Here is a 25,801-nt window from a genome sequence, read left to right as displayed (position 1 = left end):
CACTTGGTGGTTGTTCATTTCTTTGACAGCCGTTTCTTCGACAGCCATTTCTTCACAAAGTGTGAAGACAGTAATATCTTTGTCATTACAATCTAAACCAGAACATATTTGTTTCCTGATTTGCTGTCTAAGTAGGAGTTTAATTAAAACCCATTCATGTGAGAGAAAATAAGCCAGTCTGACTTAATTGCCAGTTGATTTAGTATTGCCAATTTACAAAAAAAAAAACAAACCAGAAACTACAGGACTGCAGTAAGAAAAAGTGGTTTCTCTGCCATACGTAGGTGTTTAGGGACCACAGAACTTGGACTGAGCCTGGGGTATTGTTTCTGTTCTTTCTCTTCTTGGCAATTGGCGGACTCACTTTTTTCTTTCATAAATTAATTGGTTTACTTCTGTATTCATTTTTATTATTGAGTTATTGTCCTAATGTCCAAGGCAATAAGGGTAGTAGTCCCTTCCACAAAGGTATTGCGTTAAATATTCACTTGCAGGATTTGAAGCCGTGGCTCAATTTGCTGTCATAAAGTTAGCCAGTGTAGTGCTGAATCTTTGAAGCAGCTCATCAAGACGGATTCATCAGTGTGTCCAGCATAGCGTTATAGACCTTGCTGGTAATTCTGTTCAGCAAAGCTACCATTGTACTTGACGAGAACCCACTTGTGGTCTTGGCACTAAGGCCTACATCGTTGTCTCCCCAGGTGGTGGAAGAGGAACTGTGGCTGGTCACTCGCTGTGGGGAAGAGCACAGCACACATCCGACGTGTTCTTCTGGAGAGCCCTCTGAGGCTAGCTGTCGACCAGGAGCCTGCAGCGTGGTAAGTGCAGCGCCATTCTCCACTTGGGGAATGCCAGCGAGGCATAGGTAGCGGTTAGTCTAAGTGTGGTCATCTCCGAGTGCTTTTGCAAACTGAATTGCTTTTAGATGTAAGAGGAATGTGGTTTGTATGACAAGTAGTTAGTTAATGGAGGTTGCTTAAGCAGCTCCAGATTATGTGGAGAGCTGCATCTCCACATGCACTGGAATCCCTTCTCACCAAAATCTCTTGAACTTTATTGACTTGATTTAATAAGGAAACTGTTACACAGTTTCCTCATTCCTGAAACTTGTTTAAATGCAGTCCCTTTTTAAAGGAGCACATCCCCACTCTGATTTATTTTAAAACAGCTTTTAGAAGATGTCATTCTTGTGATGAAGTGTTAGGTCTGTGTTGCCAGTGTGCCATTAAAAATTGAATTTCTGATGTTGAAAAGTCTCACTCATCCCAAGTGTCACAGTTTGACAGCTCTGCATGTCACATTACAGCACGGTATTATGGATCCATTTCCTCTGTCAGGGGCAAAAAAAAAAAAGATGAAAAATGAGAGAAAGCAAAATCTGCAGTCTCCTTCTTCATTATTGAGCTGGAAATTTACAGAAATATGTATGTTAACCCTGAAATGACTTAAATGGCACTCTATCTTGTGCTGCCTGTCTGTGCAGAAGCAACCTTTGTCCCGTGCTCTTGTACAGACACTAAGAGAACGCTGGAACAGTCTTTTCAATTGTCTGCAAACTCGTAAAACATGGAGCAAGGAATATCTATGGAATCAACAAACGGATATTGTAACAAAACCAAGACTGGCCAGATCCCATTGTTTATTCTTGACTAGGTCACGTGGTATATTTCCTGCTGCTTTGTTTTGCCAACTTTGGACAGCTGTAGCTTTGGTGTCCTTTCTCTGTTTATCTGTCTGCAACGCGATAACTTCAAAACATGACATCTGATCGGTTTCAAAACGTTGGGAGTGTTTGCATCAGTAAGCAGAACTTCATTGATTTTTGCCTAAAGTAACAAAAATGGTCTGGGCTTCAGATGTTTTCTGCCTAGAAGTTTTGACCAGAGAGAGTGTAAGGCTTTGGCCCTAAATTTCTGATGTCCGTCAGCCCAGTCAGAGCACAAGCTCAAGCCATCTGCTGTTTCAACCAGCAAGCTAGGACGGATGTCCACTGTACACGTGTTGCTTGCGGTACACATGATGACTTTGAGACAGTAAGTACTGGATCTGGCTCTACTTGGCTGCTGACTTCCCAGTAGCCCAATGTATGGCACGCCCAACCTCTTGCGTGGCGTGGCCTCCCACTAAGAGGTGCCCCAAAATAATAGCCGGGAACAGGTGGCTGTTCCTCGAGCAAATTATTCTGCCTTTTAGGCCCCTTCCTTTTGCAAAGAACCTTCAGGAAAAGAGAAAGCCGCAGCTGAGCTGCAGGACTTGCCCTGGCAGCGAGCACCTGCTCCTCCTCATCGCCTTCTTTCCCGAGACCCATTTGGAAACAGAGATGCGCCTGGGTGCCCTCGCTGCGTGGCTCCCAACCCCTGGGCCTCCAGGCGGCCGCGCACCCTCAGCGGCGGGCGGGGCCGCAGGGGCAGTGCCCCCAACCCTGCGGGACGGGGGGCTGTCGCGCAGGACCGGGGAAAGGCAGGGCTGCGCAGCCCGGAGCCCGAGGGACCCAAGTGCGGGACCTCGCAAGGGGCAGCGAGGAAAGGCGTACAGCGCTCCTGCGCAAAGGGAGAAGGAGAAACCCTGCACAAGTACGACCCCCGCCCCCGACCCAGGGGAAGGGCGCTCCCGGCCCTAGGGCAGCGCAGGCCTGGGGGACGCAGGGCGAGGAGCACGCCCAGCACCGCCGGCCTGCTGGAGAGCTGGGGCCTGGGCGCCCGACGGGGACGGAGCCGAGGAACGCCGCCCCGGGCGGGAGGAGACGCCGCGGGGCGTCGGAGCGAGGCGCGGGGCGGGCGGCGGGGGCCCCCTGCCGTAGCGGCGGGCGGCGGCGGGCGCGCGGCCGGCAGGTGGCAGCAGGCGGACGGGGATGGCGCCGCCGGGGCGGCAGGTAGGGGCGGCGGGGGGGGGGTGTCTTCCGCGCAGCCGTCGCCGGGGACGCGCAACGACTTGGATGTCAGTTGCCGCAAAAATAAAAGCGAGGCGCGGTCCGGGGAGCGGCGGGCGCCCCGCATAGAGCGCCCGGTGGCGGCCGCCAGGTGCTGCGCGGAGCCCCCGGCCGGGAGAGCGGGCCGCGCAGGGAAAGTAGCGGGCGGCGGTGGATGGCCGGGGAGCGGGGACGGACACGCCGCCCCGGAGGCGGAGGCTTCGCCCCGCCGGCCCAGCGGCCGCGCTGCGGGGCGGCCCCGTGCCCTCACCGCGCCTCGGCCCGGGACCCCTGAGGGGCCGCCCGCCGGCTGCGCGGCGGCTCCGCGACCGAGGGGGAGCCGGCCGCCCCGGGGCCGCGCTCCGAGGCGATGCCGCTGGCCGGTCGCCGTCCCCCGCGCTCCTCCCTGCCTCGCCGGGGCTTCCCGAGTGCGGCCCACCCTCCCCCCCCCGCGCCGCGGCCGGGGCTCCTCGCGGGATGCCCCGGCCGGGGCGGCGCGGGGCCGGGGCCGGGGCCGGGCTCTCCCGGACGCGGCGCCTCCCGGCCCGCCGGCCCCCGCCCGGCCCGGGGGAGACGAGGGGGAACGCGGCAGTTTCAGTGACCCCCCGCTCCCCCGCCGGCGCCGACCGGGTTCCCCAGATCCGCTCCTCGGGCGGGAGGCAGCGACCCGCGCCCGGGAGCTCCGTCCCCCCGCGGGGCGGCGGGGGATTCCCCGGCGCCCGGGCCGGGCCGGGGCGGGGGGGGGGCGCCCGGTGGGGCGCCGCGGCTGCGCCGCGCGAGTGAGCGGGGCTGTGCCGCTATCGCCCTAGGTAGGATGGACCTGCCCCCCTGCCTCTGCCCCCATGTCCAATAAGAAGAGACCCGGCTTGACACCTGCCTATATACAGAGGACGAGAGCAACGTCTTCAGCGCTGGTCTTTGGAGGTGGGGGGGGGGGGGGAACCAACCCAAAACACAACACGACATCAGGTCAGAGCGGGGGGCTCGGTGGTACTATAAAACCCCCCAAGACTATGACGTCCAGTAAAATCGAGATGCCAGGGGAGGTGAAGGCAGATCCTGCAGCTCTGATGGCATCTCTGCATCTGCTGCCTTCTCCCACTCTCAACCTTGAAATCAAATACACCAAGGTAAGTTGTGTTCGTTTGTTCTGGCAGGGAAATTCATGGCTGTCCCTCCAAAGGAGGGATTTTGCTTAAAATCACTTTCATTCTGCCATACCCAACTTGAGTGTAGAGATGAAAAAAAACTACTGAAAGACTGCCTTGAGTCTGTAATAAAGGAAACGGATTTTTAGCCCTGTAATCATCTGAAAAACCACAGGATAATAGAAAAGCAAATTAGATCTGCTGGGACTGGCTTTGCGCTTCTCTTTAAATGTAGTATTTTCTACAGAGGTGTTGGGCTTTATCTTCAGTGCAAAATCAGTACCTCTTTAATATGTTTCAGTTGCTTTTGATGTACTTCTGAGGAGGTTACTATACATACATGTATATCTCAATCAGAAAATAAAAGTGTTTTCTTTCTTGAATTACCTTGTGTGCCCAAGGGACTCTTTTATAGTTCCTGGAGGGCTCTTAATACTACCAGGTTGTTACAGCACTGAAACAGGTCTCTCTACTAACTTCCGTGATACTTGAATATACCCTTGAACAATACTGCAAGAGGGCGTATTTTTTCCTACTAACCTTTAAAGACTAATTTTCATAAAGAGAGGGTTAAGAACAAACCCATTGGGTCGATGTAGAAAAATCTGCTGGTTTTCTGTGGTAGATTATGGGACTAAATTGTTTTTGTTGATTAAAATGGGCTTTAAGAACAGTCATTTGTTTGTAAATTCAATTTGAATTTTTAAATTCGTTTATATGTCTTGAATCTTTGCATCTTTAGTTAAAGAATGTTTTCATTTTTGTTGGAGAAGTTTCAAATGTATTGTATAAACAGATTACAATGTGTCAGACTTTGTTTCTAATTACCGAGTAACTTAATAGGAAAATAAGCACATCAGTACTGGAAAAAGGTGATAACATTTTTATCTACTGGAAATATAACTTCAGGAGCTTTAAAGCTGATAGGAAACTCATTTTGGCCAATGCAGTGTAATTTTTTCCTCCATATCACCACTTTAAAAGCTTTTCATCTTTTCTCTTTTTTAAGTGGGTGCCAGAACTAATTTGTCCTCTAATTTGTTACAGCAATTCCATGTTCCAAAAGAATGTTTCAGAGGGAAGTCAACTATTTTAGATTTCATTATAGTTTAATGCAAACTGCAATATGCAAATTAAAAGATGCATACGGTTTCTTGCATATAATTTATTTGAAAATAGTTTAAATAAATAAGGAATATAGTTATTTGGGGTTGTGCGGTGTTACACTTTGGGAGCAATCATACTGTGCAAATAGTATTTGGCATGAATTTTGTTTATTGCTGGTTTCGGTGTAAAATATGCTTCATGCATGTTCAGTGGATAATACTTGAGAGTAGTATCCCAGTCAGTTTCCATAGTAAGTATACTTGTGTTTCTCTGTTCTAAAACTAGAGAATTGGTTCTAAAAATCTTTGGAAAAGGTAACAGTCATCAGCAGTCATATCTTCCTATCTGTGAGAACTGTAAGCTGGATAGTAACTTCTAATCGTTCAGAATATATAGTGCCGTCTTCTCAGAAATATGTAAGATGTTACACATTTTATACTAATGGAACAAGTAAAAGAAAGTTATTTTATTTCAATATTAAGCCAAAAACAACAGCAGCATGTTTCTTCTAAGCTTGGTTTTCAGATATTGGATAACTCCTGGTTGCTTTTGAGAGAAATTTGGTTTAGGACAGGTATTGAGTATTTCACTTGGCATATCCTCTGTCTCTGTCTGTCTCGCTTTTCCCTCCTTTTTCTCTTTCTCTGCAGGAAATACAAGTGATTTATAGATAATTGGAGTCTTCAGCTTGGAGTCTTGTCTTGGGCAGGACTTTTATCCAGGATCTACTTTCCCACCTATTACAAAGAAAAACAATCAAAAATGAAATAATGGATTGTAACTTGATTCTTTCTTTTGGGGGAATGGTCGCTTCATGTCGTAGATGACAAACAACTTCCATACACAATAAATAACATCAGACTAAAGCACTTTGGCAAAAAAAAAAAAAAAAAAAACAAACCAAACAAACAAACAAACAAAACCAACCAAAACCAACCCAAAACCAACCCCAAACCTTGTAAAATCAGACATCTGTAAGCATTCCTAGCATCCTCTCTCCTGCTTGTTAGCTGAGAATTTTAAATACCCAACCAGGACACAGAATTCTTGAACTCTTTATTACAGCTGTCTCTGAATGTAAAATCTTAACCATTTAGGAGTTAATTGGGAAATAGACAGTTTTGTTAGGATAGAATATGCTAAAATTCCAGGAATCCCTAAACACGATTTGTTAAGGATTTGTAATATGTACCAGAAAAAAATAAAGTTATTATTCATTAATCTTTAAAACACTTGATTATCCTTGGAATTACTATGAAAGTTCCTTCTAAGAACATAGATGAAACAGATACTACCCACGTAATTTTCATGTATTTGATTATTTAGCAGAATTACTGAAACTTGTGAAATATTTCTCTGGTAAGTTTACTGAAGTGAGCAGAAAACCGTGTGTTAAGTCCTTCTGATCTGTACACCTGATGTAGCACACTGAGGCAATGTTGTTTTTCACTGGTCAGAAAAGATAATATTTAGTGATGAAAATTACACGATGCCATGTTTTCATGTAAGATGTGCAGCCGTATCTATTGTGACTTCAATGTTGGGAGTCAGCCTATGCTTCTTTAAAAAAACCAGCTATTAGAAATATTTTTCCCAGCTTTTTAATACCTTGGCATGGTCTCTGTGAAAAATAAAGTGGTTTAGATGTGTGTAATAAGAATTGATGAACAGGATGTGAACCAGACATGCCGATGAGTTTTCAAGCACACAGGGTTAAGTTTTGTTGCGTGGCTAGCAAGTACTAAAACTGCTACATGCAAGATTCTCTCTCTTTTCATTGTGATGACTCTTTAATTCTCTACTTATTAACATTTGGGGACGGATTGCATCTGCAGAACAGGGGATCTTCCAGTATTGCATAGAATTAAGTTATTCTACAGCCCTGTGGCACAGCAAGCCCTCCTCAGACTTGTCAGGAACGTGTTGGCGGTGCTATGCTCCCTCTATAAGTGAGCACGTAGGTAGGAAGGAGATCCAGCTCTCTCCCTGGCAACAAGTCATACTTCTACAAAGGTCAACTTTATGCCAGAAACTCTCCCAGAATGGGCTGCTCCAGAAATATCAGATGTGCGAGATAAGCCATAGTATGACATCCCGTAAGGGCACGTTATTAGCATGTTTTATACAGGAAGCACCACCCCCGTGTTTGATGGCTCTGAGAACCTGATAGCTTCTGAGGGTGATCAGAGGGTTCTCAGCTTAGTACTATATTGATGCCTCCCTCTTTCATGCTCTTACAAAATCTGTTCTCCCTCCTGAGACTTGAGCGTCTCCCAAGTATCTGACAGTAGACGTGGAATCAGCCCAACAGAGTGAGCCCTTTGCAGTTTTTTCCTCCTGCTACCTCCATTTGAGGGGCTAAAGGTGTTTCTAAAGGGCGTGGCTATCCTTCGTTATGCCATAATCAAATCTGCTTTACAAAGTATTTTCATAGTGGTTCTAGTAACTCATGTTGACTTTAAAAGACAGCTTGGTATAAAATGAGGACCCTAGGATTCTGTCCTGTCCTGCCTCTCTCACTACATTGTATAACCGAGTGAACAGACATTCTCAAGTTTGCATCATGTTGGGGACACTAATCCAGCTGGATGTTTTGTTTCTTGCTTGCCAACTGATTTAAGTCTGAGAAAGAGTTGAAGAACTTTAGCATAAGGAAAAGTTGAAGAATTGTGGTTTTGAAAGCTTTTTATAAAGAGGTGCTCTAAAGGGGTGAAGTGGAGGTGAAGAGGTACAGAAATGTTTCTGTAGTAATAGCCTGTAAATTGGCTGACAACCATATTTTTTTGTCCTGTATAAAAGGGGTTTGCCTCTACTCTTACACCATAGGCTAAAATCAGGTCAGTTTCTAAACACAGACCAGATAAACTGCCCAGCACTGCAACAGAAAACTCTATACAGCAGTTTGTGTTAAGTCTAGGCAAACTGCTTCTGGGTAGACAAGAACTAATAAATACATTTCAAATTCTCATATGATAAGCATTTGGTTGTGAAGTGTTTTGTTACTCGGTTTCTGTATTTTCATTCCCATTATGCTTTCTTGGCACTGCCCAGAAATGAATGCTGCAGAACACTGTTATAAATTCTTTTCACCACAATTTCCAGCACGTATTTTCCAGATAAAATTCTAGACTGACATTAAGATAGGAGGCAGGAAATCTATTTTATTTAGAATAATATGCAGAATACTTGACATTTTTTTTGAACTGAAGACAAGCTTTGGCAAAACTCAGGTAAGTGATGAATACATACTATTTTCCACCCATCTTTCCCTGAATGAGCTCACTAATGCCTTTTGAAATCAGATTCAGTGACTGATACTTTAAGAAATCAGCTAGCCTTTTGGGTCAGCTCAGTTGAGCGCTGTCCAGTTACAAAAGATGAGGCACAGAGAATTAGAGATGTTTGCATGAGGCGTAGACAAATAGAACAGCTACTTTTCTCCTTTGTGGAACACTTCAGCATCTGATGCTGACACTAGATATGTTCCTCTGTATCGTCGTATATGAAGTTTTACCGTATATACTTTATTTAGATTTACAGTTGTTTATATCTACGGTTTGAATTCTCTTCTAGTGTGTTCATACTTTGTGGTTAGTATTATAATTCATCAACCCATATAGCAATTGCAAACTATTTATGCACTTCTTTTCAATTAACAGCCTGAATATAGGATTCTTTCTTTCCTCCCAAACCTTTGAGGTCTTCTGCACAAATCCAATTTACCCAGGTTTTGCATGAGGGATCAAGAAACAATGGTAGTCTTATGAGTATCCACTTCCCTGCCTTTGCTTACTCCAATACAGCTGCTATAACAATGTTAATTCAAGAGCATTAAAAATACAGAAATTACCAGGCTGAAACTGGCAACAACTAGATAACTACTGCAGATAACTACTGTATTACTAATTAGGTAACTATTGTAGCAGCAACTTCTTACTGTGCTGAATTTTTAGGGAAAGATTGAATCTTAAGGGAAAATGCAGACTGGTTTAACACATCAAGCTGTACAATACTATATTTCTGGCTAGGGGGAAATTTTCTTCTCTTTGTGCAGTCTGTAAGGTCAGATAATACTGAAAGACAAGAGCTATGCAATTAGTGTTTTTCTTATCTTTGCAAAAAAATGTTATGATTTCAAGTATTCCAATACAAAAGATGCATGTATTTATTTGCACACCAAAACCAGAAGGTCACTAATAATCAGAGCACTTGCCCAAGCTGAGGAGCAGCCAAATTCATACCCCTGCTCTGAAGCAAACAGAGCAGATACTTGAATATGGATCCCTACTTTCTGATGGTGGATAGGTCCCAATTGTAGATGCTTTCTACCTTTGGCTATCCTTGGAAAGAGTCTCATATTCTCTCCTGTTAGATAATTCACTTGTAAGTATTTGTGAGGCCTGAGAGATATCAACTTGATAGCCCCATGGGCAGGACACTCACGGAGGAAAAGTAGGATTCAGACTCATGATGTCAGACAGAGCAAGGATTTGATCCAAGATCTATGGCTCTCTAGGCATTGACTCTAAATATTGGAGTATTGAGTTGGGATAATGTGTCTTGAACACACGCTTTCATTATAACAAAAAAAAATCCCTCTTTAATTCTCCATTCCATTTTGTCCTTCAGAAACATTTCCCACAGAAGTTCACCAATCCTGGTACATTTTCATTTTAAATTCTGTCTTGATGTATCCACATTTTCTTTATAATCCCACCAGTCCAAAAGTTCTTGATGATCTCTGCCTAGCTTGTCCATCTCCCTGTCCATGCAAAATTGTTCCCCACAGACCTTAATGGGCTCCGCCAGTTTGAAGTTATTCGCTGCCATAAACTGCTTTGTTCCTGGGAGCACGGCACAATGGAACCACTGTATCCGTTTCTCTTCCCTTCTTTACAATGCACATTAACAGTTGTCTTCAATAAGCTGTCCATAGACATTGCAAGTTACTGGGAACATATCGGCATCTAAAAGTAATTTGAACCTTTCTTTCCAGTAGGCTTGGCTTTGCATTTACTACCTTTGGTAAATTTCATCTACCCTTGAGTTGCCCAAATGTCTTTTAACTTCAGCCCTAGTGATATTTTCTTCAGTACTCTGATTATTTTTATCTGCAAACTATGTACCTTACTATTAATAATCTGCAAAAGCAGGTGAACCAAGATATCGATTGCTAGTCACAGTAATGAAGGGGCATCTTGCTATTAACCCCTTTCCAGGGAGAATTATCCATTTATTTCCAGTCTTTTTATCTTATCTCTTAACCACTTTTTAATCCATGGCAGGACTTTATCTTTCACCATATGGTTACTAACTTTCCTTAATAGCCTCTTGCTAAGGACTTTATCATCAAAAGCCCTTTTAAAGTCTAAATAAATTATATCCACTGATTCATCTCGGCTCCTCATTTGACTAACTATCTTCCAAGAAATCTCACAGGTTTACAGAGATAAATGACAAAAGATGAGTTCAGTGGTCCGTATCATAAATTCTTAGTCAGATCCTGCATAAAGTCACATTTCTTCTTTTACAGTTTTGCAGCTATCTTTCCTAAGACTGAACTGTAACATTTCACTATTTATTTTTTGGAAATTGTTTAATTCTCTCCACTTCTAAAAAATCACAACTTTTTATCTCTGTGGCTTTTTTTTAAAGAGTAGAACTTGCTCTCTGAAACAAGTAACCAAAACATCAACTTTAGTTCAGCTGAAAGAAATGAGCGACAAAAAATGCATTTATACAGAGACAACATTATAAGGAAGCTATATCAATATAAGTACAGATGTGTAAAGGTTTAAAAAAAAAATCCTCAGGAAGCTGCAGTTCTGTGCAGTCCTCTAGTGAGGAATCCTCAGACAAGTGCTGGCATTCCTACTCAAGTACAAATATGTGCATAAATAGCTATGTGAAGACTTACTACTAAGTATTATGTTGAGCAAGATGAAGTCTAAAAAAACCGATTGCCATCTAAGGGCCCAATCATTCATTACTTTTGTGCTCGCTCAAATGAATAGAGAAATTCCCGTTCAGACTGCATACACCTAACTGTTTTTTCTCCAAAATAACCAAGTTCCGTATTTCAGAATTTGTCTAAAAATGTATTTCTACTGACCAGCATTTTCTGTTACCTTTAATAGCAATCTACCTTTGTGACATGAATGCAACACATCAATTTTAAGTTATGCAGTGTAACTAAGCTTTAGGAACACTTCATTACTAAAAGTATGATATGTGAAGCCACATCAAAGCCTTGCTGCAATAGCATTGCTGAAATAGTCTCCAACTGACAAAAGAAAAAAAGGACTTCATTCTTGTTCACTTGGAAGTCAGTTCCTTTCCCAGAGAGCCTAGTGAACTAGATTTTTACCTTATGACTTGAAACATAATACATCCCAGCTTTGCTGGACTGAAGTGGGAAAATACTTCAGAGCAGAGAACCATCCACATCAAATTCTGTGACCCAAATGAAAATGTTTAAGCTCAGCTCAATCTCAGTTGACCTCAGCTGGAGGTTAAAACATGAGGATGGCACTGACCACTAGAGTATATAGACCTTAATCTGTGAGGGATTCATAGGTAATGAAGACTCTGAATTGAACTCAGAATCTGAAGGGATGCTGGTGGGACAGCTGTGGAGAGGCCTACAGCAGGTGTTGTGGTTACAAAAAGGATTTGCTAATTTCCATGTGGATTTCCAGTATGCCCCTATTTAAAATAAGTGAGTTACAAAAAATCCATTTGGAAAGTCACAAAGACGTAGGAAGTGTTGCACAGAAGAACAGGCTACATCCTCTTTGCTGAACTTGGATGGGAAGGGGATGCCAGGGAGACACTGTCCTCTTACCATGCTCTTATCTAGCAATGATTACACAAAATCCCTCAGTTTTGACTCAGAAACTATCAGAAGGTGCCTTTCCCTACAGAAATTCCAAACACACATGTTTACACAGGTAAAGGCTTCACTCTAAAGTAAGACTGATTTATTTCCAAAGCAGAGCTATTTGCTATTTCAGGTAAATACAGGTATTATTTGACTGTCATATAAAAGTTGATTTTATCCTCTCGTGAATAGGTCAGCATGCCTTAAATTTGGCCTCAAGAGACTAGAGCTGGTCAGAACCTCAGGTCTACATTTAGCGTGAAATAGATCTCTCCAACTGGAAGGTCCTTACAGGTCTGTGCTGTGCCATTGTTCTCTCATGCTTCAGTGGAAAGACACCACTTAATACATCATCATCATCACTGCCCCCACCACCCTGGTATATCCTTAGTGGCTTTTGTGCAATTCCTGATGCCTCAGCTTTTGAAAACTGCAAGAATTGAGATTCGTTAGCATTTGGGATTTTTTTCCCTTGGCCCTACAACACATACTAAATTTTGGCCAGAAATATAATCTACTTTGGTACAGTCAAATTAAGATCCCCCCTCAAATGAGCAGCCATTTCTGGAAATATCTTCAGTTTCCCTTTTATGTCTTTTCATAGCCAGGTTGTTTTCAGAATCCACTGCCTCTCCCACAGCCTATATTTGCTTATTTATTTAACTTAGGCTTCTCTTGGATGTTTTATTTGTGTTACCTTTTTGGTATTTTTCTTCAGAATATTTAGTAGCAATTTTTAATTTTTATTTTGTGTTTTGCAGCCTTTTAAAGTTAGCACTTTGTTACTTTTTTTTTGGCCTACATTTCCTCTTGTATCTTCCTTCTTAGCCACCCCATTTATTTTCTTGCTTGTGCTTCCCGTTTCTAGCCTTCGGAATGCAAATCTTCTTTGACTCTTTCACATTCTTAAGCCTCCATGCTGATTCTATGGATTTTAATTTCCTAGCTTCAAGCAGGGAGTTTCTAAGTTACTTCCTCTTTCAAAAAAAATCCGCTTCTTGAAGTTTAGTATCCCAGAGAGTAGGGCTTCTTCATGTGTTTCTCTCCTGCAATGAAGCTGAAGTTATTTATGTGGTAACCATTTCTCAGGGCTTCAGACACAATTTTTAGTCCTTGACAGGACTATGCCAAATGTTGTTTAGATTAGGATACAGACAACTCTATGTTCTCTAGACACTATCTCAATGCAGCTCTCACTGAACTAATGTGCAGTTTTGCACCAGTCTTATTGCCTTCATATTCTTTTTTCCACTTCAGTGCCACTTCAGTTGCTCTTACTCAGAAATCAGTACTTCACTCCTGCTATTATCCTTCATGACCTACACCACCTCTATATCCATGGGTCTACATAATGTGTTGTTTCTCTTCCAATATCCATGCAATTCCTTGCACACAGAGCTACTCCCCCCTCTCTGCAGCTTGGCCTGTCCTCCCTACATGGCTTATAGCTAGAAATCATGGTATGCCTCTGATAATTCTCATCCCTTTATGCTCAAAAAATGCTAGTTTTTTCCCTCTCCGTGATACAGTCAGGATCACCCATTTTCACACTTAAAATTTTTTTTTTTTATGCTGGTTTATAGGCACTTGAACTTTTATGTCCTAACTATAAGATGATCTAGATGAAAATTATGATCTAGTTAGTTGAAAAACCCTGTAAAGTCTTTTCAGCTCAGCCACTAAAGCACTTCATATGACATTGCAGCTCACTCTTATTTACCACTCTGCTAGGGTAAAAGGTCCTTAAAATAGACATTAGCTTTAAACTGGCTTTAATACTTCTTTACACTGTCAAATTGATTTGAGAAGGCATTTATGTAACTGCCAGTTGGATACATAGATTATTTTTTTTTAAAGACCCACTTCATTTTGTTGTTTGAAACATATTTGGAATTTATTTAAAATGTTCTTTGCATCCAGGCATAAAAGCACTGTCCTGATTCCACTGGGTATTTTCAAAACTTATCAGTATATCATAACATATGCATTTTACATTTGCTTATGTGGGGTTTTTTTTAGCTGTAATAGAAATAGTTTAAGTTTATTCTTGAGTAGTTAGAAACTACCAAGAAATTACCACCTGCCCTTCCCAATCAAGGGGGGGGGGGGGGGTATTCTCTCCAATTTCTTCAGTTGTGATGTATGGTTGCAGCAACACTGTACCAGAATGGCCTGCACGGACCTTGAGAAACATGCACATGTGTTTTTCAGGACATCTGGCTAAGCCTTCAGCCCCTTTTCCATCAGTGCTTGATGTTTTGTTGGTCTTCCTCTTTTTGTCCTTATCACACTTTCTTTACCACAGCTACTTAACAGCCTCTTCTGTCTTTTGTGAAGTCTATGGGATGCAGTTTTCCTGAGAGGTGAGAATCAAGCTCTGCTTTCTCACTTGCCCATCTGAAATTGTGATACCAGACTAACACTAAATGGGGTAGCTGTGCTGATGATGACCTAGTCTTGGTGGTCCAACCCTTTGACAGTGATTTTAAAATCCATTTGTTACATTACTAAAGACATTTTTAGCTAGCATCGCTCAACTGCAAGTGTTAATATTCTGCTCCTTCCATCAAAGCTTTTAGAAAGCATTAATTGATTCAGTCTCACTGTAAAACTGGTGACAAGGCCCCTTCACACATGGGGGAGTTTAAATTTGTGGGAGTGTAACCATGACTAACTCAGACAGTAGGTCAGTGTCAGAGGCAGGATCTCTTGCTAAGCTAGCCAGACTGCTAAAAGATAAAACCTCTTTTTCTGTACGTACTATTCTGGGAGATGGAAATACAGATGAATTTCAGAGCTAGTGTTTACATGTGGATGCATGTCTCCAATTCTAGATTGGTATTAATTGCACACTTTTCTGTGCACTCACCTATACACACGCACGCAGTATCGATGAAAAGACCCCTTTCTTTGCATTCTTTGCTTGCTTTCTGTGTCACTTTATCAGTTGTCGTCTCTGTTGTTATTCCCTTGAGCATTGTCTGGGAGGCAGTGCCCTCCTTGCTGGAACAGCTGTATAATGAGTTCAAATGAAGCTGGAGGTTGAGGTGTTGCTCCCCTCTATACTTTTCTGTTCAGAGGAGGAGTATTTCCATTGGTGCAGTGCAGTGACAGTACTGGAAGTCCAGGTTGTTGTCTCTGGTATTGTTTCTATTTGCTTTTCAAAGGTTTTATTTTAGTAAGGTACTCCAACATGGAGAGAGAAGGCAGGCCCTGCTATTGAGAAGACAACCAGGAGCCCAGTGCAGAACAATGCCCTGCAACTGGTGCAGCACAGCTCTTCCTCCCATCAGCCAAGACAATTTTTTTAATGTTTGGAATCTAGCTGAAACACAAATGTGTTCATGTTCTTGCTCTCTGTCTCAGTTAATTTCTTTCTTTGAGGGAGCAACAGGACAAATCCTTGATAACTTATTTCCTGGTTAGAAGCCTTTACCTGCTTTCCTAGTGGTTCCCTGTGACTGGGAACCTTTGTAGTCAGCTCTTCCAGCTGTTTGCCTAAATGGTCTTCAGGGAGACTAAAAGCAGTGAACCTGGAATAACAACATTTGACTTCAACTAGGTCCCAGGAGAATTTAGTTATTACTTAATGGATTGAATTGGCGACATACCTTATACCAGATAACTGCCAAAGGTTGCATGAAATTAACCTTCACAAATGGCTAGTTATTGGTATACTCCTTGCAGAAAGCTGGGCATTGGGTGACATATGTTCATTGTAATTAATATTGTTTTTCATACCTTTACATGCCAATAGTATTTGCAATGTCTGGGTGAAAAATTTCACAGATTAAAGTCTTGATGGTGATTTTAGCCATTTAGTGATCATGTGTCATTGTGTTCACTACACTGAGCATAAATCCTGTCTTGTAAACAGCAGGGAGACTAATGAGGTTTGCCCACATTCTGGTATCATTACAAGGGGTTCCTGCAGAGAAAAAGGGAATTTGGTTAGAAAGGAGAAAAGAAACATGAATTTTAAAGGAAATGGGGGGGGGGGGGGGCAATCTCAGGACTGCCTATATGAACATTTGTTTTTAAGGAAGGCTTTTTATTAACAAGGCTTATAATGTACTTTGCTTATTTAAGGAAATCTCAGTAGAGCTAGGTTTTGTTTTTGCCGTAGTCCATGTTTTTAATGCTGTATGTTTGGCAAAAGTTGAGGGTCATGTTTTTAATTTGCACACTCAAAATTATTAGTCTGCTTCTACTTAAAGGTAAATAGAAGAGCTCATTTTTCATGCAGGCCTACATCTCTATACAGAATAGCTTGCCAGTCATATATAAAAATGTTAAACTCTTTCAAATATTGGCATTATTTTGCTATACCCTGAAGTGTTTTATTTGCTTGGGACTGTAATCAGCTCTTGCAAGAACGCTTCACATCCAATTTTAGTCTTAGCACCACAGTGTACTTTGGGGTGTAAATTTGTCAGGTATCCAAGCACAGCAGGCTACTTTGACAGCTTAAGCCCAGTTCTCCCCAATCAGCCTTATGAATACTAAAAAGTAGAGAGACCTGTTCCAGTTTGGTATAGGTAAAGTCGATGGCTTATCAACAGAAAGAACTGGAGGAGAAATCAGAACTGAATTCTGAGGAAAGGGGATCTAGCTAAAGGTTTCTTCTCTCCAGAAGAGTATTCTAAAATAAATAAATCAGTGTTTCCCAAGACTTTTTATTGAAAAGAATTTCCAGCCAGAGAGATTTCATTGCAGCATTGAATGAGAGGAGAGGTGTTGGGTTCCTTTGCATCTTCTTGAAGAGCAAAGAGAGTTTATAAATCAGACTTCTGGGAATTGTTATCTCACAGCTTCTTCTAACAAACACAACAATTTGTTTTAAAGGCTTCCACCAAAGATGTCATAAGTGGTAATCCCTATGTTGTAAGTGGGTACTTAATGTGATTTAACTTAATGCTGATGATGCAAAGCTATTCTCCCCCAAAGCCCATTAAGAACATCCAATTTTCTGGTAGACTAACACTCCTGCTTACTATCGTAGAGATAAGTGACTGTTTAACCAGGACAATAAGGAAGTTTCAAACCAATGCCACAAAACTGGGTGGCCACAAAACTGGTCTTTGTGAAAGTTCAGACTTTGAATGCAAATGTCACAAGCTGGATTGTTTGGGTTTTTTTTTTTTTTTTGGAGTAGTCTGAATTTCTGTATGTACAGACATGTACATACAAGCACTTTTGATCACCTTAATGAGTGTACTGGTGAATATCATTATTTATGATATTATTAAGTATGGTCTAGGTAGAAAAGGGCCAGTGCAAGTCATTTATGTAAATGAAGTAGAAACTGATAAATACTGAGTCTTACTTCATGTTGCCCTAAATACAGATAATTCTAACAGTTTACCCAAGATAATGCTTCTCATACTGCATGCTTATTTGTTTGTTTGACACTTTGTGGATTCTGTATGTGCAGAATGACATGAAAGGAAATGTCACTGGCATCATTTAGCAAAACATGCTAACAGTAATATCTGAAAATACTCAGGATGCAAAGTAGAAGTGAAGGCAAACTTTCCAGGAGCTTAAGGCTGCTCACTTGGGTCTAATACAGAGTTAGCACTTTGCAGGTCAGTGGCTCTGCTATTTGTCTCTGACCTAACAGATCTGGAGTTCTTCACATCAAACCCAAGTCTTGCTGAGCTGAGATCAAACGTGTTAAGGTAAGGATCTTGCCAGTGATTTATCGTGCCAGGGAGGGCGATCAGGCCATAAGGGGCCACTGCAAATGAAGTTGACATTCCAGTAATTTCTCATGTGTAGTTATAAGGTAGTTTTCTCAGAGCTTTTAAGTCAAAATAAATTTGCCCATTTTATTTTTCTGTGTTGCCTGTAGTGTCTGAAAGCCAGTTAGGAGTATTTATTTATGCAGCATAGCTAATTTCGAAGTAAGAACTTGCTCTCTGGTGATGAACACTTAAAATGGCAGTTACCTACATGTGATGATCTGCTAGATTCTTTTAAATGGCAGAACATGTTTCCCATGTACAAATAAATAGATCACACTGTTTTAGGTCATGCATAATGAGCACAGAAGACTTGCAACACGCAAATGATGCAAAACACAGGAAAACTATACAGACTAATACTTGTCTTATTCCCACCTTATTCCCACCATTTCAAATGAGTGCTTGTGAAAGGGTTTCCAGGATCAAGTTCTTAATAGCCACAACTTCATTAAAGCCCAGTGACAGGCCAATAATTGATTCTGTAAACAAATACTCCTTCCTCTCCACTCTTGACTTAATGGATTTTTAGAAATCTTTCATTATTTCATTTTTTTAAGTTGCAGTAAGTGACATCAAGGATCATACTCCATAAAAAACACTGCCATCCTTACCCAAATCATTCAGTGATGGCTTTTCTTTGTTATTAGTGGAAATGTACAGCATACTTAATTTTTTAGTCATCTGGGCTTCAGAAACAATGTTTTCTGATGCAGTTAAGCAAGACAGTAAATGTTCTTCGCCAGCAATTAGAGAGCCTCACAAGTGAAAGGATAAGTAAAGCTTGGGAGCTTAGTTTCTTAGGAATACATGAAGTACTATCTGAGCTATGGGAAAGTGTTATTGCTCCTGTATTGTGCTACTAACAGCAGATAAATTCTTCATTAACTGAAAAAAAGTAGAAATTACTTTGAGGAAGGCCTTTATGTACTGTAAGTAAAGTTTCTTCCCGCAGGTTTAATAAGGCAGCTAAAAGGAGTAAAATGTTTGTGGTGGGTATAGTTCAACAGACAATACAATCTGAAGTTTCTTCTCTTTAGATTAATTTTCTTGAACAACCAGGCACAAAATAATCCCTTTAATGAGACTGAATTGAAATAACTGATGCGATATCAGCATGTGGCACAGTGAGAAACTAAAATAGAAAAGAGTATCATCACAGTTTGGCAGCCTGGGTTTTGTGCAGGAAATACTTGGTGGGGGGAGGAGGAAAGTAAGCATGCTACCGCATGTTGTTAAGACTTATTTAATCTTCTTAACTAATTACTCACACTTCCTAATTCAAAATCATACAAACAAAGACGTTTAGATAAGCTGGGAGTTTTTTCAAATGGGTGCCCCCTACAGCTTAGAAAATAAACATGACAGGTTTCCCCTGTCTGATGTGCTGCCATTTGCAAAAGAACAGACCCAACTCCCAGAAAGACAGAAGACTAATTAAGACAGGAAGACAGGCAGGTCAAGCATTTGGTGTGAGGGATTTGGGACATAGGAGAGAAAAAAATCATGTTACATTCCACTTTCACAGCAGACTGACAGGAGGCTTCAAGCCCTTTCTCCAATTCCATTTGCTGCTCAGAGACCCTGGATTCCCTCCATTTCTCCTCCCAGTCATGCCCATTTCCTAGCGTACCATTCCCCAAACCTATACTGTGAGCTGGCTCCGTGGGGGACTCGCTGTATCCACCTTTAGGCACCTAAACAAGATGTCTAGATGAGTGGGCCAGTGCAGCAGCCACTGGAGAGGCAGGCCCTTATGGGGGGTGGGCAGAGATGGGGGTGGCTGAGCCCACCTGAGGCGCGGGTGCTGCCCTGAGGGAGTGCGGCTCCCTCTCCTCCCACCCCACAGGGACTGGAAAGAGACTGAGCTTCTGCATTAGATGCCGCCATTAGGTGCTAGATCGTATGATTTCCACACTGAAATGTCACTGAGACCTTGATATATTCACCTATTTTAAATGCTTCGCTTCTGATACAAAGTCCACCGATGTCAAGGGCTGGTTTTTATTTCAGTAGGATCGGCTCAGGCCTTGCTACTAGTTACATCCAGAGAAGCTGAACGCTCTAGTCTTCTCATCTGGACATGTACCCTTGGCACAGGACTCAGGTTGTGTAAGCATAAGTCTACTAGATTTCAACGTACTGCTGTGCTGACAGCGAAACCAGAGCAGCCTCATTCACTTACGCATTTTATTTCCGATTCCACTTTTTTGACCCTCCTGCTGTAGTATGTTTGTAAATGTTTAAAATTTTCCAACCCTCTCAGTACACTCTGAAGTTTGGACTCTAGATTTCTTGAATGAAATTGCAAGCTTGGGTTTATGAAGGAAACCCCCATTTATGGTAGACCATGTCTAAAAGCCATGACGTTATCCTTCTGGCTCTGAGGTCCAAATGAGTTTTAAAAAAACCTGAACACCCTCAAACACACACAGCTTTAGAAAAGAGTTCTTCTTTCTTTTAAATTTTTTTTTTTTTTTTTTTTTTTTTGGAGGTGGGGAGGCTGTCAGGGAAGGAGCCAGGACAACCCAGCAGCCAAAGAAGAAAAATAAAAATTAACATGTTCTGCTTTTGTTTGGCCCTAGCAGACTTCACAGGCTCTAGAGCAGGTGTCAAGTTTCCAGTGAAACAGCTTTGTCTCCCAGTACAAACATCCCTCTGGAGGCTGTTACCATTGCTTCCTTTTCATCAATGGGGTCCTGATTCAGCTCCCGCTGAAACCAGTTGGATTTTTCCTTTTATTTTACTGTGGGTGGGACCAGACCTCTAGTGACTGAACTATAATGAACGACACGGTAACCATTTCTGTTTGTATGCTCAAGCCAGCCAGCCTGCCTTGATTTATGTAGGTGTATCATTTGAAAGCGATGCAGTCGTTGGCACTGCCCAGTGCAAGGCTTATTTGTGGATTGCCTTGAGAAGCAGGATTGTGCACGGAGAATGGGGAGGTTGGCCCCAAAGTCTGTGGCCCGTTACTCATGATTTGTGAACTGCCAGCAAGGAGCAGTGACTCTTGCTGTTCATGTGAACAATCCCCTTCTCAAAGTAAAACAGCACTGCGGATCAATTGCTGGCCAGTCAGCAATCAGTCTGCCGGGGTTGGCTTTTGCTTTCCTAGTGCCTACTTATAAACCAGGTTTTCGCTGATTCCATAGCCAGCTGTTGGTTTCCAGTCACTCCCAGGAGTGCCCCACAACACACTCTGGCTAGAACGTGAGAGATTTATTGTATCAAGACAGCCATAAAAGTGAGGGAAAACAAAGCCTGAGAAAATAAACAAGCTGCACCTCTGATTGGCAATCCCTTCTACTTCATTCCCTTACAATTGTACTAATCATTAGGACTCCTGAAATGTTTCCAAAGAAGAGGAAATGAAGTTGCTGAGATGGGAAAGGATATGAAATTTCCTGACCAGACTGAGGCACAGGTGCCCGGTATCTGTGATGTTATGCAGTATTTACCAAGGGAAATGCTGCTGCTGGATTTTTTGCATGCCTCTAAAATTGTTGTATGTCCCGTCCCGTGTGTCGTCGTCCCCCCCCCCCCCCCAAAAAAAAGTGCCATTATGTATTTCTTAATGTCTCCAGCAATAAGAAGATGCTGAGGGCTGAATAGCTGTAATTCTTCCATAAAGTAGTTTGGCATCTGATGCCCCCTCCCCCATCTTTTCAGATTTAATGTCAAAGGATCTCTAAGGAGAAAGTCACATATGAAAAAAAGATCTTTGATGGAATGAAACTATAACCAGCTACTAAATCAATTGAGTTGTTAGGAAATTCCCATTCCTTCCTCCATTCATCCAGAACCTTATCTCCTGTGGGAAGCCATTATTATTTGGACGTTAAAATCCCCTTCCTGTACCAAAAAACATTTCTGGAGCTGCAACAGCACAAAAACATTGTTTATTAAATCCATGGGAAAATAATTCCACCTCCAAAGAGCTGAATGCTAGGCCGCTGTCTGTCCACTGGCTGAAGTTCTTACTTATACAGCTGGGGAGCCTGAAGAAAATGTCTGATGACATCACCACTAAGCAATATCAAATTAAGAATGTAGATCATCATTTCACTCACACATCATTTAAGAACATTTTCAAGAAAGGAAATGAAAAGTTACGTTGTTGCCACCTGTGTTGATTACTCTTATGAATTAAAGGAGCCCATATTACTTTTTTTCTATACGTTTTAATGGAAGACAATACAAAAAAGAGAGGCAGTGAGCATGCAGAAATCCCCAGTGAATTTAAAAAACAGTTCCATTTTCCAAATCCAGGGCTAGCCCCTGGGTGAACGTCAGAGGGAATGTGTAGTGCCACGAAACCAAATCTCATTCAACTAAGAGCTGCAAAGAAAGTATTAGTTCTGTGCTGCATTTTAATTAATTCTGTTTATACACACCCGCACACAGATAGTTGTGTTGTACTTCGTCACTGGTAAGTAGTGATGAAAACACAAAATCCTATCCATTTTCTCCCTGCTTTAAATTTTGCTACTACTGCATTGCGGATTAGATAGATTGTTCAGCCTGGTTTTGTACACCTCGCTTTCTCTTTGAATACTTACCACTCCAATTACCTGCATGGTTTGAAATGAACATTAAGTTCATTATAACATTAAGCTAATTATTAGTAAGCCAACTGGGACAGATGGCTACTTAAACAAGATATTGTAGTTGTTTATTTGCAAAGCTTAATTTGCTTTGCTTTATGCTAAAAACATTTCCTCTTGGCTTGATTTCAAAACTGATGAGCATCCAAAAATGCTCTTGAACTTGGTGCATAATGCTTTGAAATGCAGGTGTTATGCAAAATGCAATATATGATTTCCTTCCAACTGCATGTCAGTAGAGTCTCAAAGTAACTTGAATTTTTACATGATAACTTTGAATTCTACTTTTCCTTTGTATACTTTTTTGTATGATATGGTATCTCAAAGGCTCTGAACAGTCACGTGCCCTGTAAGACGGGTCAGATTGCTTCCTTGATTAGTCCTATGGAACTCTGTCAACAGCGGCTGTATGTAATTAACCACAGGCAGAATTTGAACCTAGCAAATATGTGGTGGGACCATTATCTTGCAAACTTCTATCTAAAGGTCTATGAGAACATGGGTGTGTGAGGAAGAAGTTAGTGTCAATACCAGGAGGGATGTGCCTGTTCTTTTAGGAAAATGCCATGCCCTCTCCATCTTTCATTTGGAAAGGAATGGAAATTATCAGGAGACCTTTACAATGAGATCTCACGAGAATGATGACACTCCAAGGACACATTCACAGGGGCAACTGGGAGCCTGCAACTGCACCTATTACACTGTAAGTCCTCTCTGAAACTTCCCCATCCCACACACATACACCCCTCACCCACCCACTACCTCAGCTGCTGCCCTGTTCTGCATGTTGCCTTAGGTGGCATTGCTGGTGAACAAAGAGTATTCAGTTTCCTTCTTCGACCACTGTATGCCAGCTACAGCCAGATTCCTCACTTTTACAAGAGGCATTGTCTGCTTTGCCAGCTGGGTTTGTTCTTGGCCAAATCACTGTACTGACAGGGACACCTAAGTAAAACAGGAAGGTTTGCCTTTTCTCTTCCTGCTCTGACATTACTGCAGTTATTGGCTCTACTGAGAGTAGATGGCAAACTGAATGTTCATGGATTCCAAAATTTTTCAAGCGTTCTTCTCTTTCCATTTTGGCAGTTTTGTTGATAGCACCCAACAGGCCAGATTATTTAACTACTCACAATACCGCATAGCAAATACATGACATACTATGTACTTTTTCTTTTCCTTACTGCAAATCACAAAAGGTAACACTAGGACTCAAACAAAAACAAATTACCTCAGTAACTCCTGGAAAACTCAAGTGGTTAATCAGTTACCTTTTATTTACATATATATGCTTAATGCTGAATTAAGTTGTAAAAACCAAAGGCTGATTTACAGCCCCAGTCAGCCTTAATTAACATTGATTCCAGGGGAATAGTAAATGTGAATAGCCTTCACAATTGAGGTTGAACAATGAACTCACTGGGTGTTGTCCAATTTGTAGCATGATTTACGTGGAAGCAAGCCCTTCTTTTTTCTAGGGTTACCCCTTTTTCATCTGGTGTTTAGGATGGGTTATATATAATCCATAGATAGGAACATTTGCTGTCAAATATTCTCCCTGATTTAGAGTTAGCCTTTACCATGGTCACTATAAATAAGGCAGAAAAAAACCCAATTTGAGGCTTTGCAGGGATTCCTTGTTCTTACAATGTGTCATCGCTTGTCCATTTCATGGCATTTTTACGAAGTGGCCATAATGAAAGTCAGATTAAATGTACAGGATATATATGTTTAATCAACAGCCATTGGAGTCAGTAGTGCTGGAAGAGTTATAAAAGCCCCTGTGAATGCAAATTTATTGCAAAAGAATCTGCGTCTTGGTGGTAGGAATATCTGCTGAATGGTACTACCTGACACAGAACACCTAAAACTTTCAAAAGTGAATTATTTAAGTGTAAGGTTTTGCTTGTAAAGCCGCCAGCTGCTGGATTTCAAGACTTGAAACTGTTCCAAAACACGGGACTAGGTACTTTATTTGTGCACTAGAGTAAATGCTCTGATTTTACTGCCAATTTAAATGTGCTCAGTTTACAGTAATGAGCTTGTATAGGCAATACCTTGTTTATAGAAAGTGGAACAGGAAGAAACTAACATTAACCATTAACAGTAGCAATTTCTCTTGCCTTCAACTCTAACTTTATGCCAAATAGATCCTTCCCATGTCCTATCTGAAATATTTGCTATTACTGTGCTGCTTCTAAATCTGTGGGATAAATGGAGCATCCAATAAAATAATACACCTTATAGTTCCAGTCAACATGAATTGCAACACTCTTTTGTAAGTCCAAGGCGCTATTTCTTATTCCTATGGTGAAATGTATTTTAAGAACAAATACATATCCTGTGATGATTGATAGGTGTTCATCCCAGCAGAATGTAGTTAACATTTTTTAAACTTTTTAAAAAAGAACAGACCACTTCTATAAGGGAAGAGTACTGAATTGTGGTTGCCACTGCTTCTCAGATTCTTGTACTCAACCTAACTGTTTTATTCTTTCAAGACAGATCACATGAGGAACCTATGTGTTCATGTATATACTGTAACCTGAAACAAACATCCTTACATCTCCTTTGGCTATCTGCTCCTGAAGCTGCAAGCTTTTTTCCCTTCCTCTCCCTCCTCAGTGCACCCCGCCACATGCTCAGCATGGAGTTAACTCCACTGAACTCAGTGGAAAAGATGACAGCAAAATCCTTCTTCCATACAGGTCACAGATCTCAGAGATTCTTTGTTTCACTTACAGTCTAAAAAGTGACAATGATACACCAGAGGATTTTGGCTTATGGTGTTAGTCACTAGAGATCATACTGGTGACTCTGTCATTATCTTATTTTGGCTGAGTTAGCTCCAAAATGACCTAACGGGGACCAGTACTTCAGTTTGCAAAGCAGTGTAATCACTGAGCAGGAAGGCACCACCCATGGTCTGAGGAGCTTACAGTCCAAGGACATGAACAGGTTCAAGATAAATACAGTGTGCAAAGAAAGCGATAGATGAGTAATGGTGCAGTAGGTCCTGGGTTCCGCTGCCTCTGAAAACGAAAACGAAACTGGGGGGGAAGTAAAGGGTGGACTCTGAAATGGATGGAAGGGCACACAGCAAAGTGGCGGAGGCTAGAGGCACAGGGAAGATGAGGAAACACACCCATAAAAGCAAAAGCACATGTAATTGTTGGTTTCTATGCACAGTTGTTACGTTGCCAGGGTCTTTTCCAGGCAGGCACAGGTTCCTTCTGCCCATGTCCTCAGTCAGCTGGACATGAGTCAGCTCTGAACCAGAAGCTATGTCACTGCAGTTAGCGTGGCACTGAGCCTGAGCTAATAAGCCCTGCTGAGAAGAACACAGCTACAATGGCTTCCATTTGGCTTGGAGAATAGGCTGAGCAAGCTCACGTCTGGTAACAGAAAAC

At 41.9% G+C, this 25,801-nt stretch overlaps 1 protein-coding gene and 1 long non-coding RNA gene across 3 annotated transcripts in view; one reads left to right on the top strand and one right to left on the bottom strand.

Moving 5' to 3' along the window:
* The first annotated feature begins 2,843 nt into the window (after nucleotides 1-2,843).
* The window catches only part of ALDH1A2 (aldehyde dehydrogenase 1 family member A2), a 58,430-nt gene continuing 35,472 nt past the window's right edge, over nucleotides 2,844-25,801 (top strand). Inside the window, exon 1 of one of the 2 annotated variants that reach the window (XM_075045379.1) lies at nucleotides 2,844-2,872. In XM_075045379.1, the coding sequence (XP_074901480.1) occupies nucleotides 2,852-2,872 (21 nt within the window). In that variant the 5' untranslated portion in view covers nucleotides 2,844-2,851. Of the gene's footprint in view, nucleotides 2,873-2,934; nucleotides 4,039-25,801 lie in introns of those variants that run through there. The other variant, XM_075045378.1, reaches the window with a different exon arrangement.
* The window catches only part of LOC142039125 (uncharacterized), a 133,811-nt gene continuing 112,060 nt past the window's right edge, over nucleotides 4,051-25,801 (bottom strand). The window contains exon 6 of the long non-coding RNA XR_012652820.1: nucleotides 4,051-5,900. This is a non-coding gene — a long non-coding RNA (uncharacterized LOC142039125). The remainder of the gene's footprint in view (nucleotides 5,901-25,801) is intronic.

The sequence above is a fragment of the Buteo buteo genome, chromosome 13, assembly GCF_964188355.1.
Source record: "Buteo buteo chromosome 13, bButBut1.hap1.1, whole genome shotgun sequence".
Classification (NCBI taxonomy): domain Eukaryota; kingdom Metazoa; phylum Chordata; class Aves; order Accipitriformes; family Accipitridae; genus Buteo; species Buteo buteo.
Note: the sequence above shows the minus strand (reverse complement) of the source record. Positions and strands in the feature narration are given on the sequence as shown.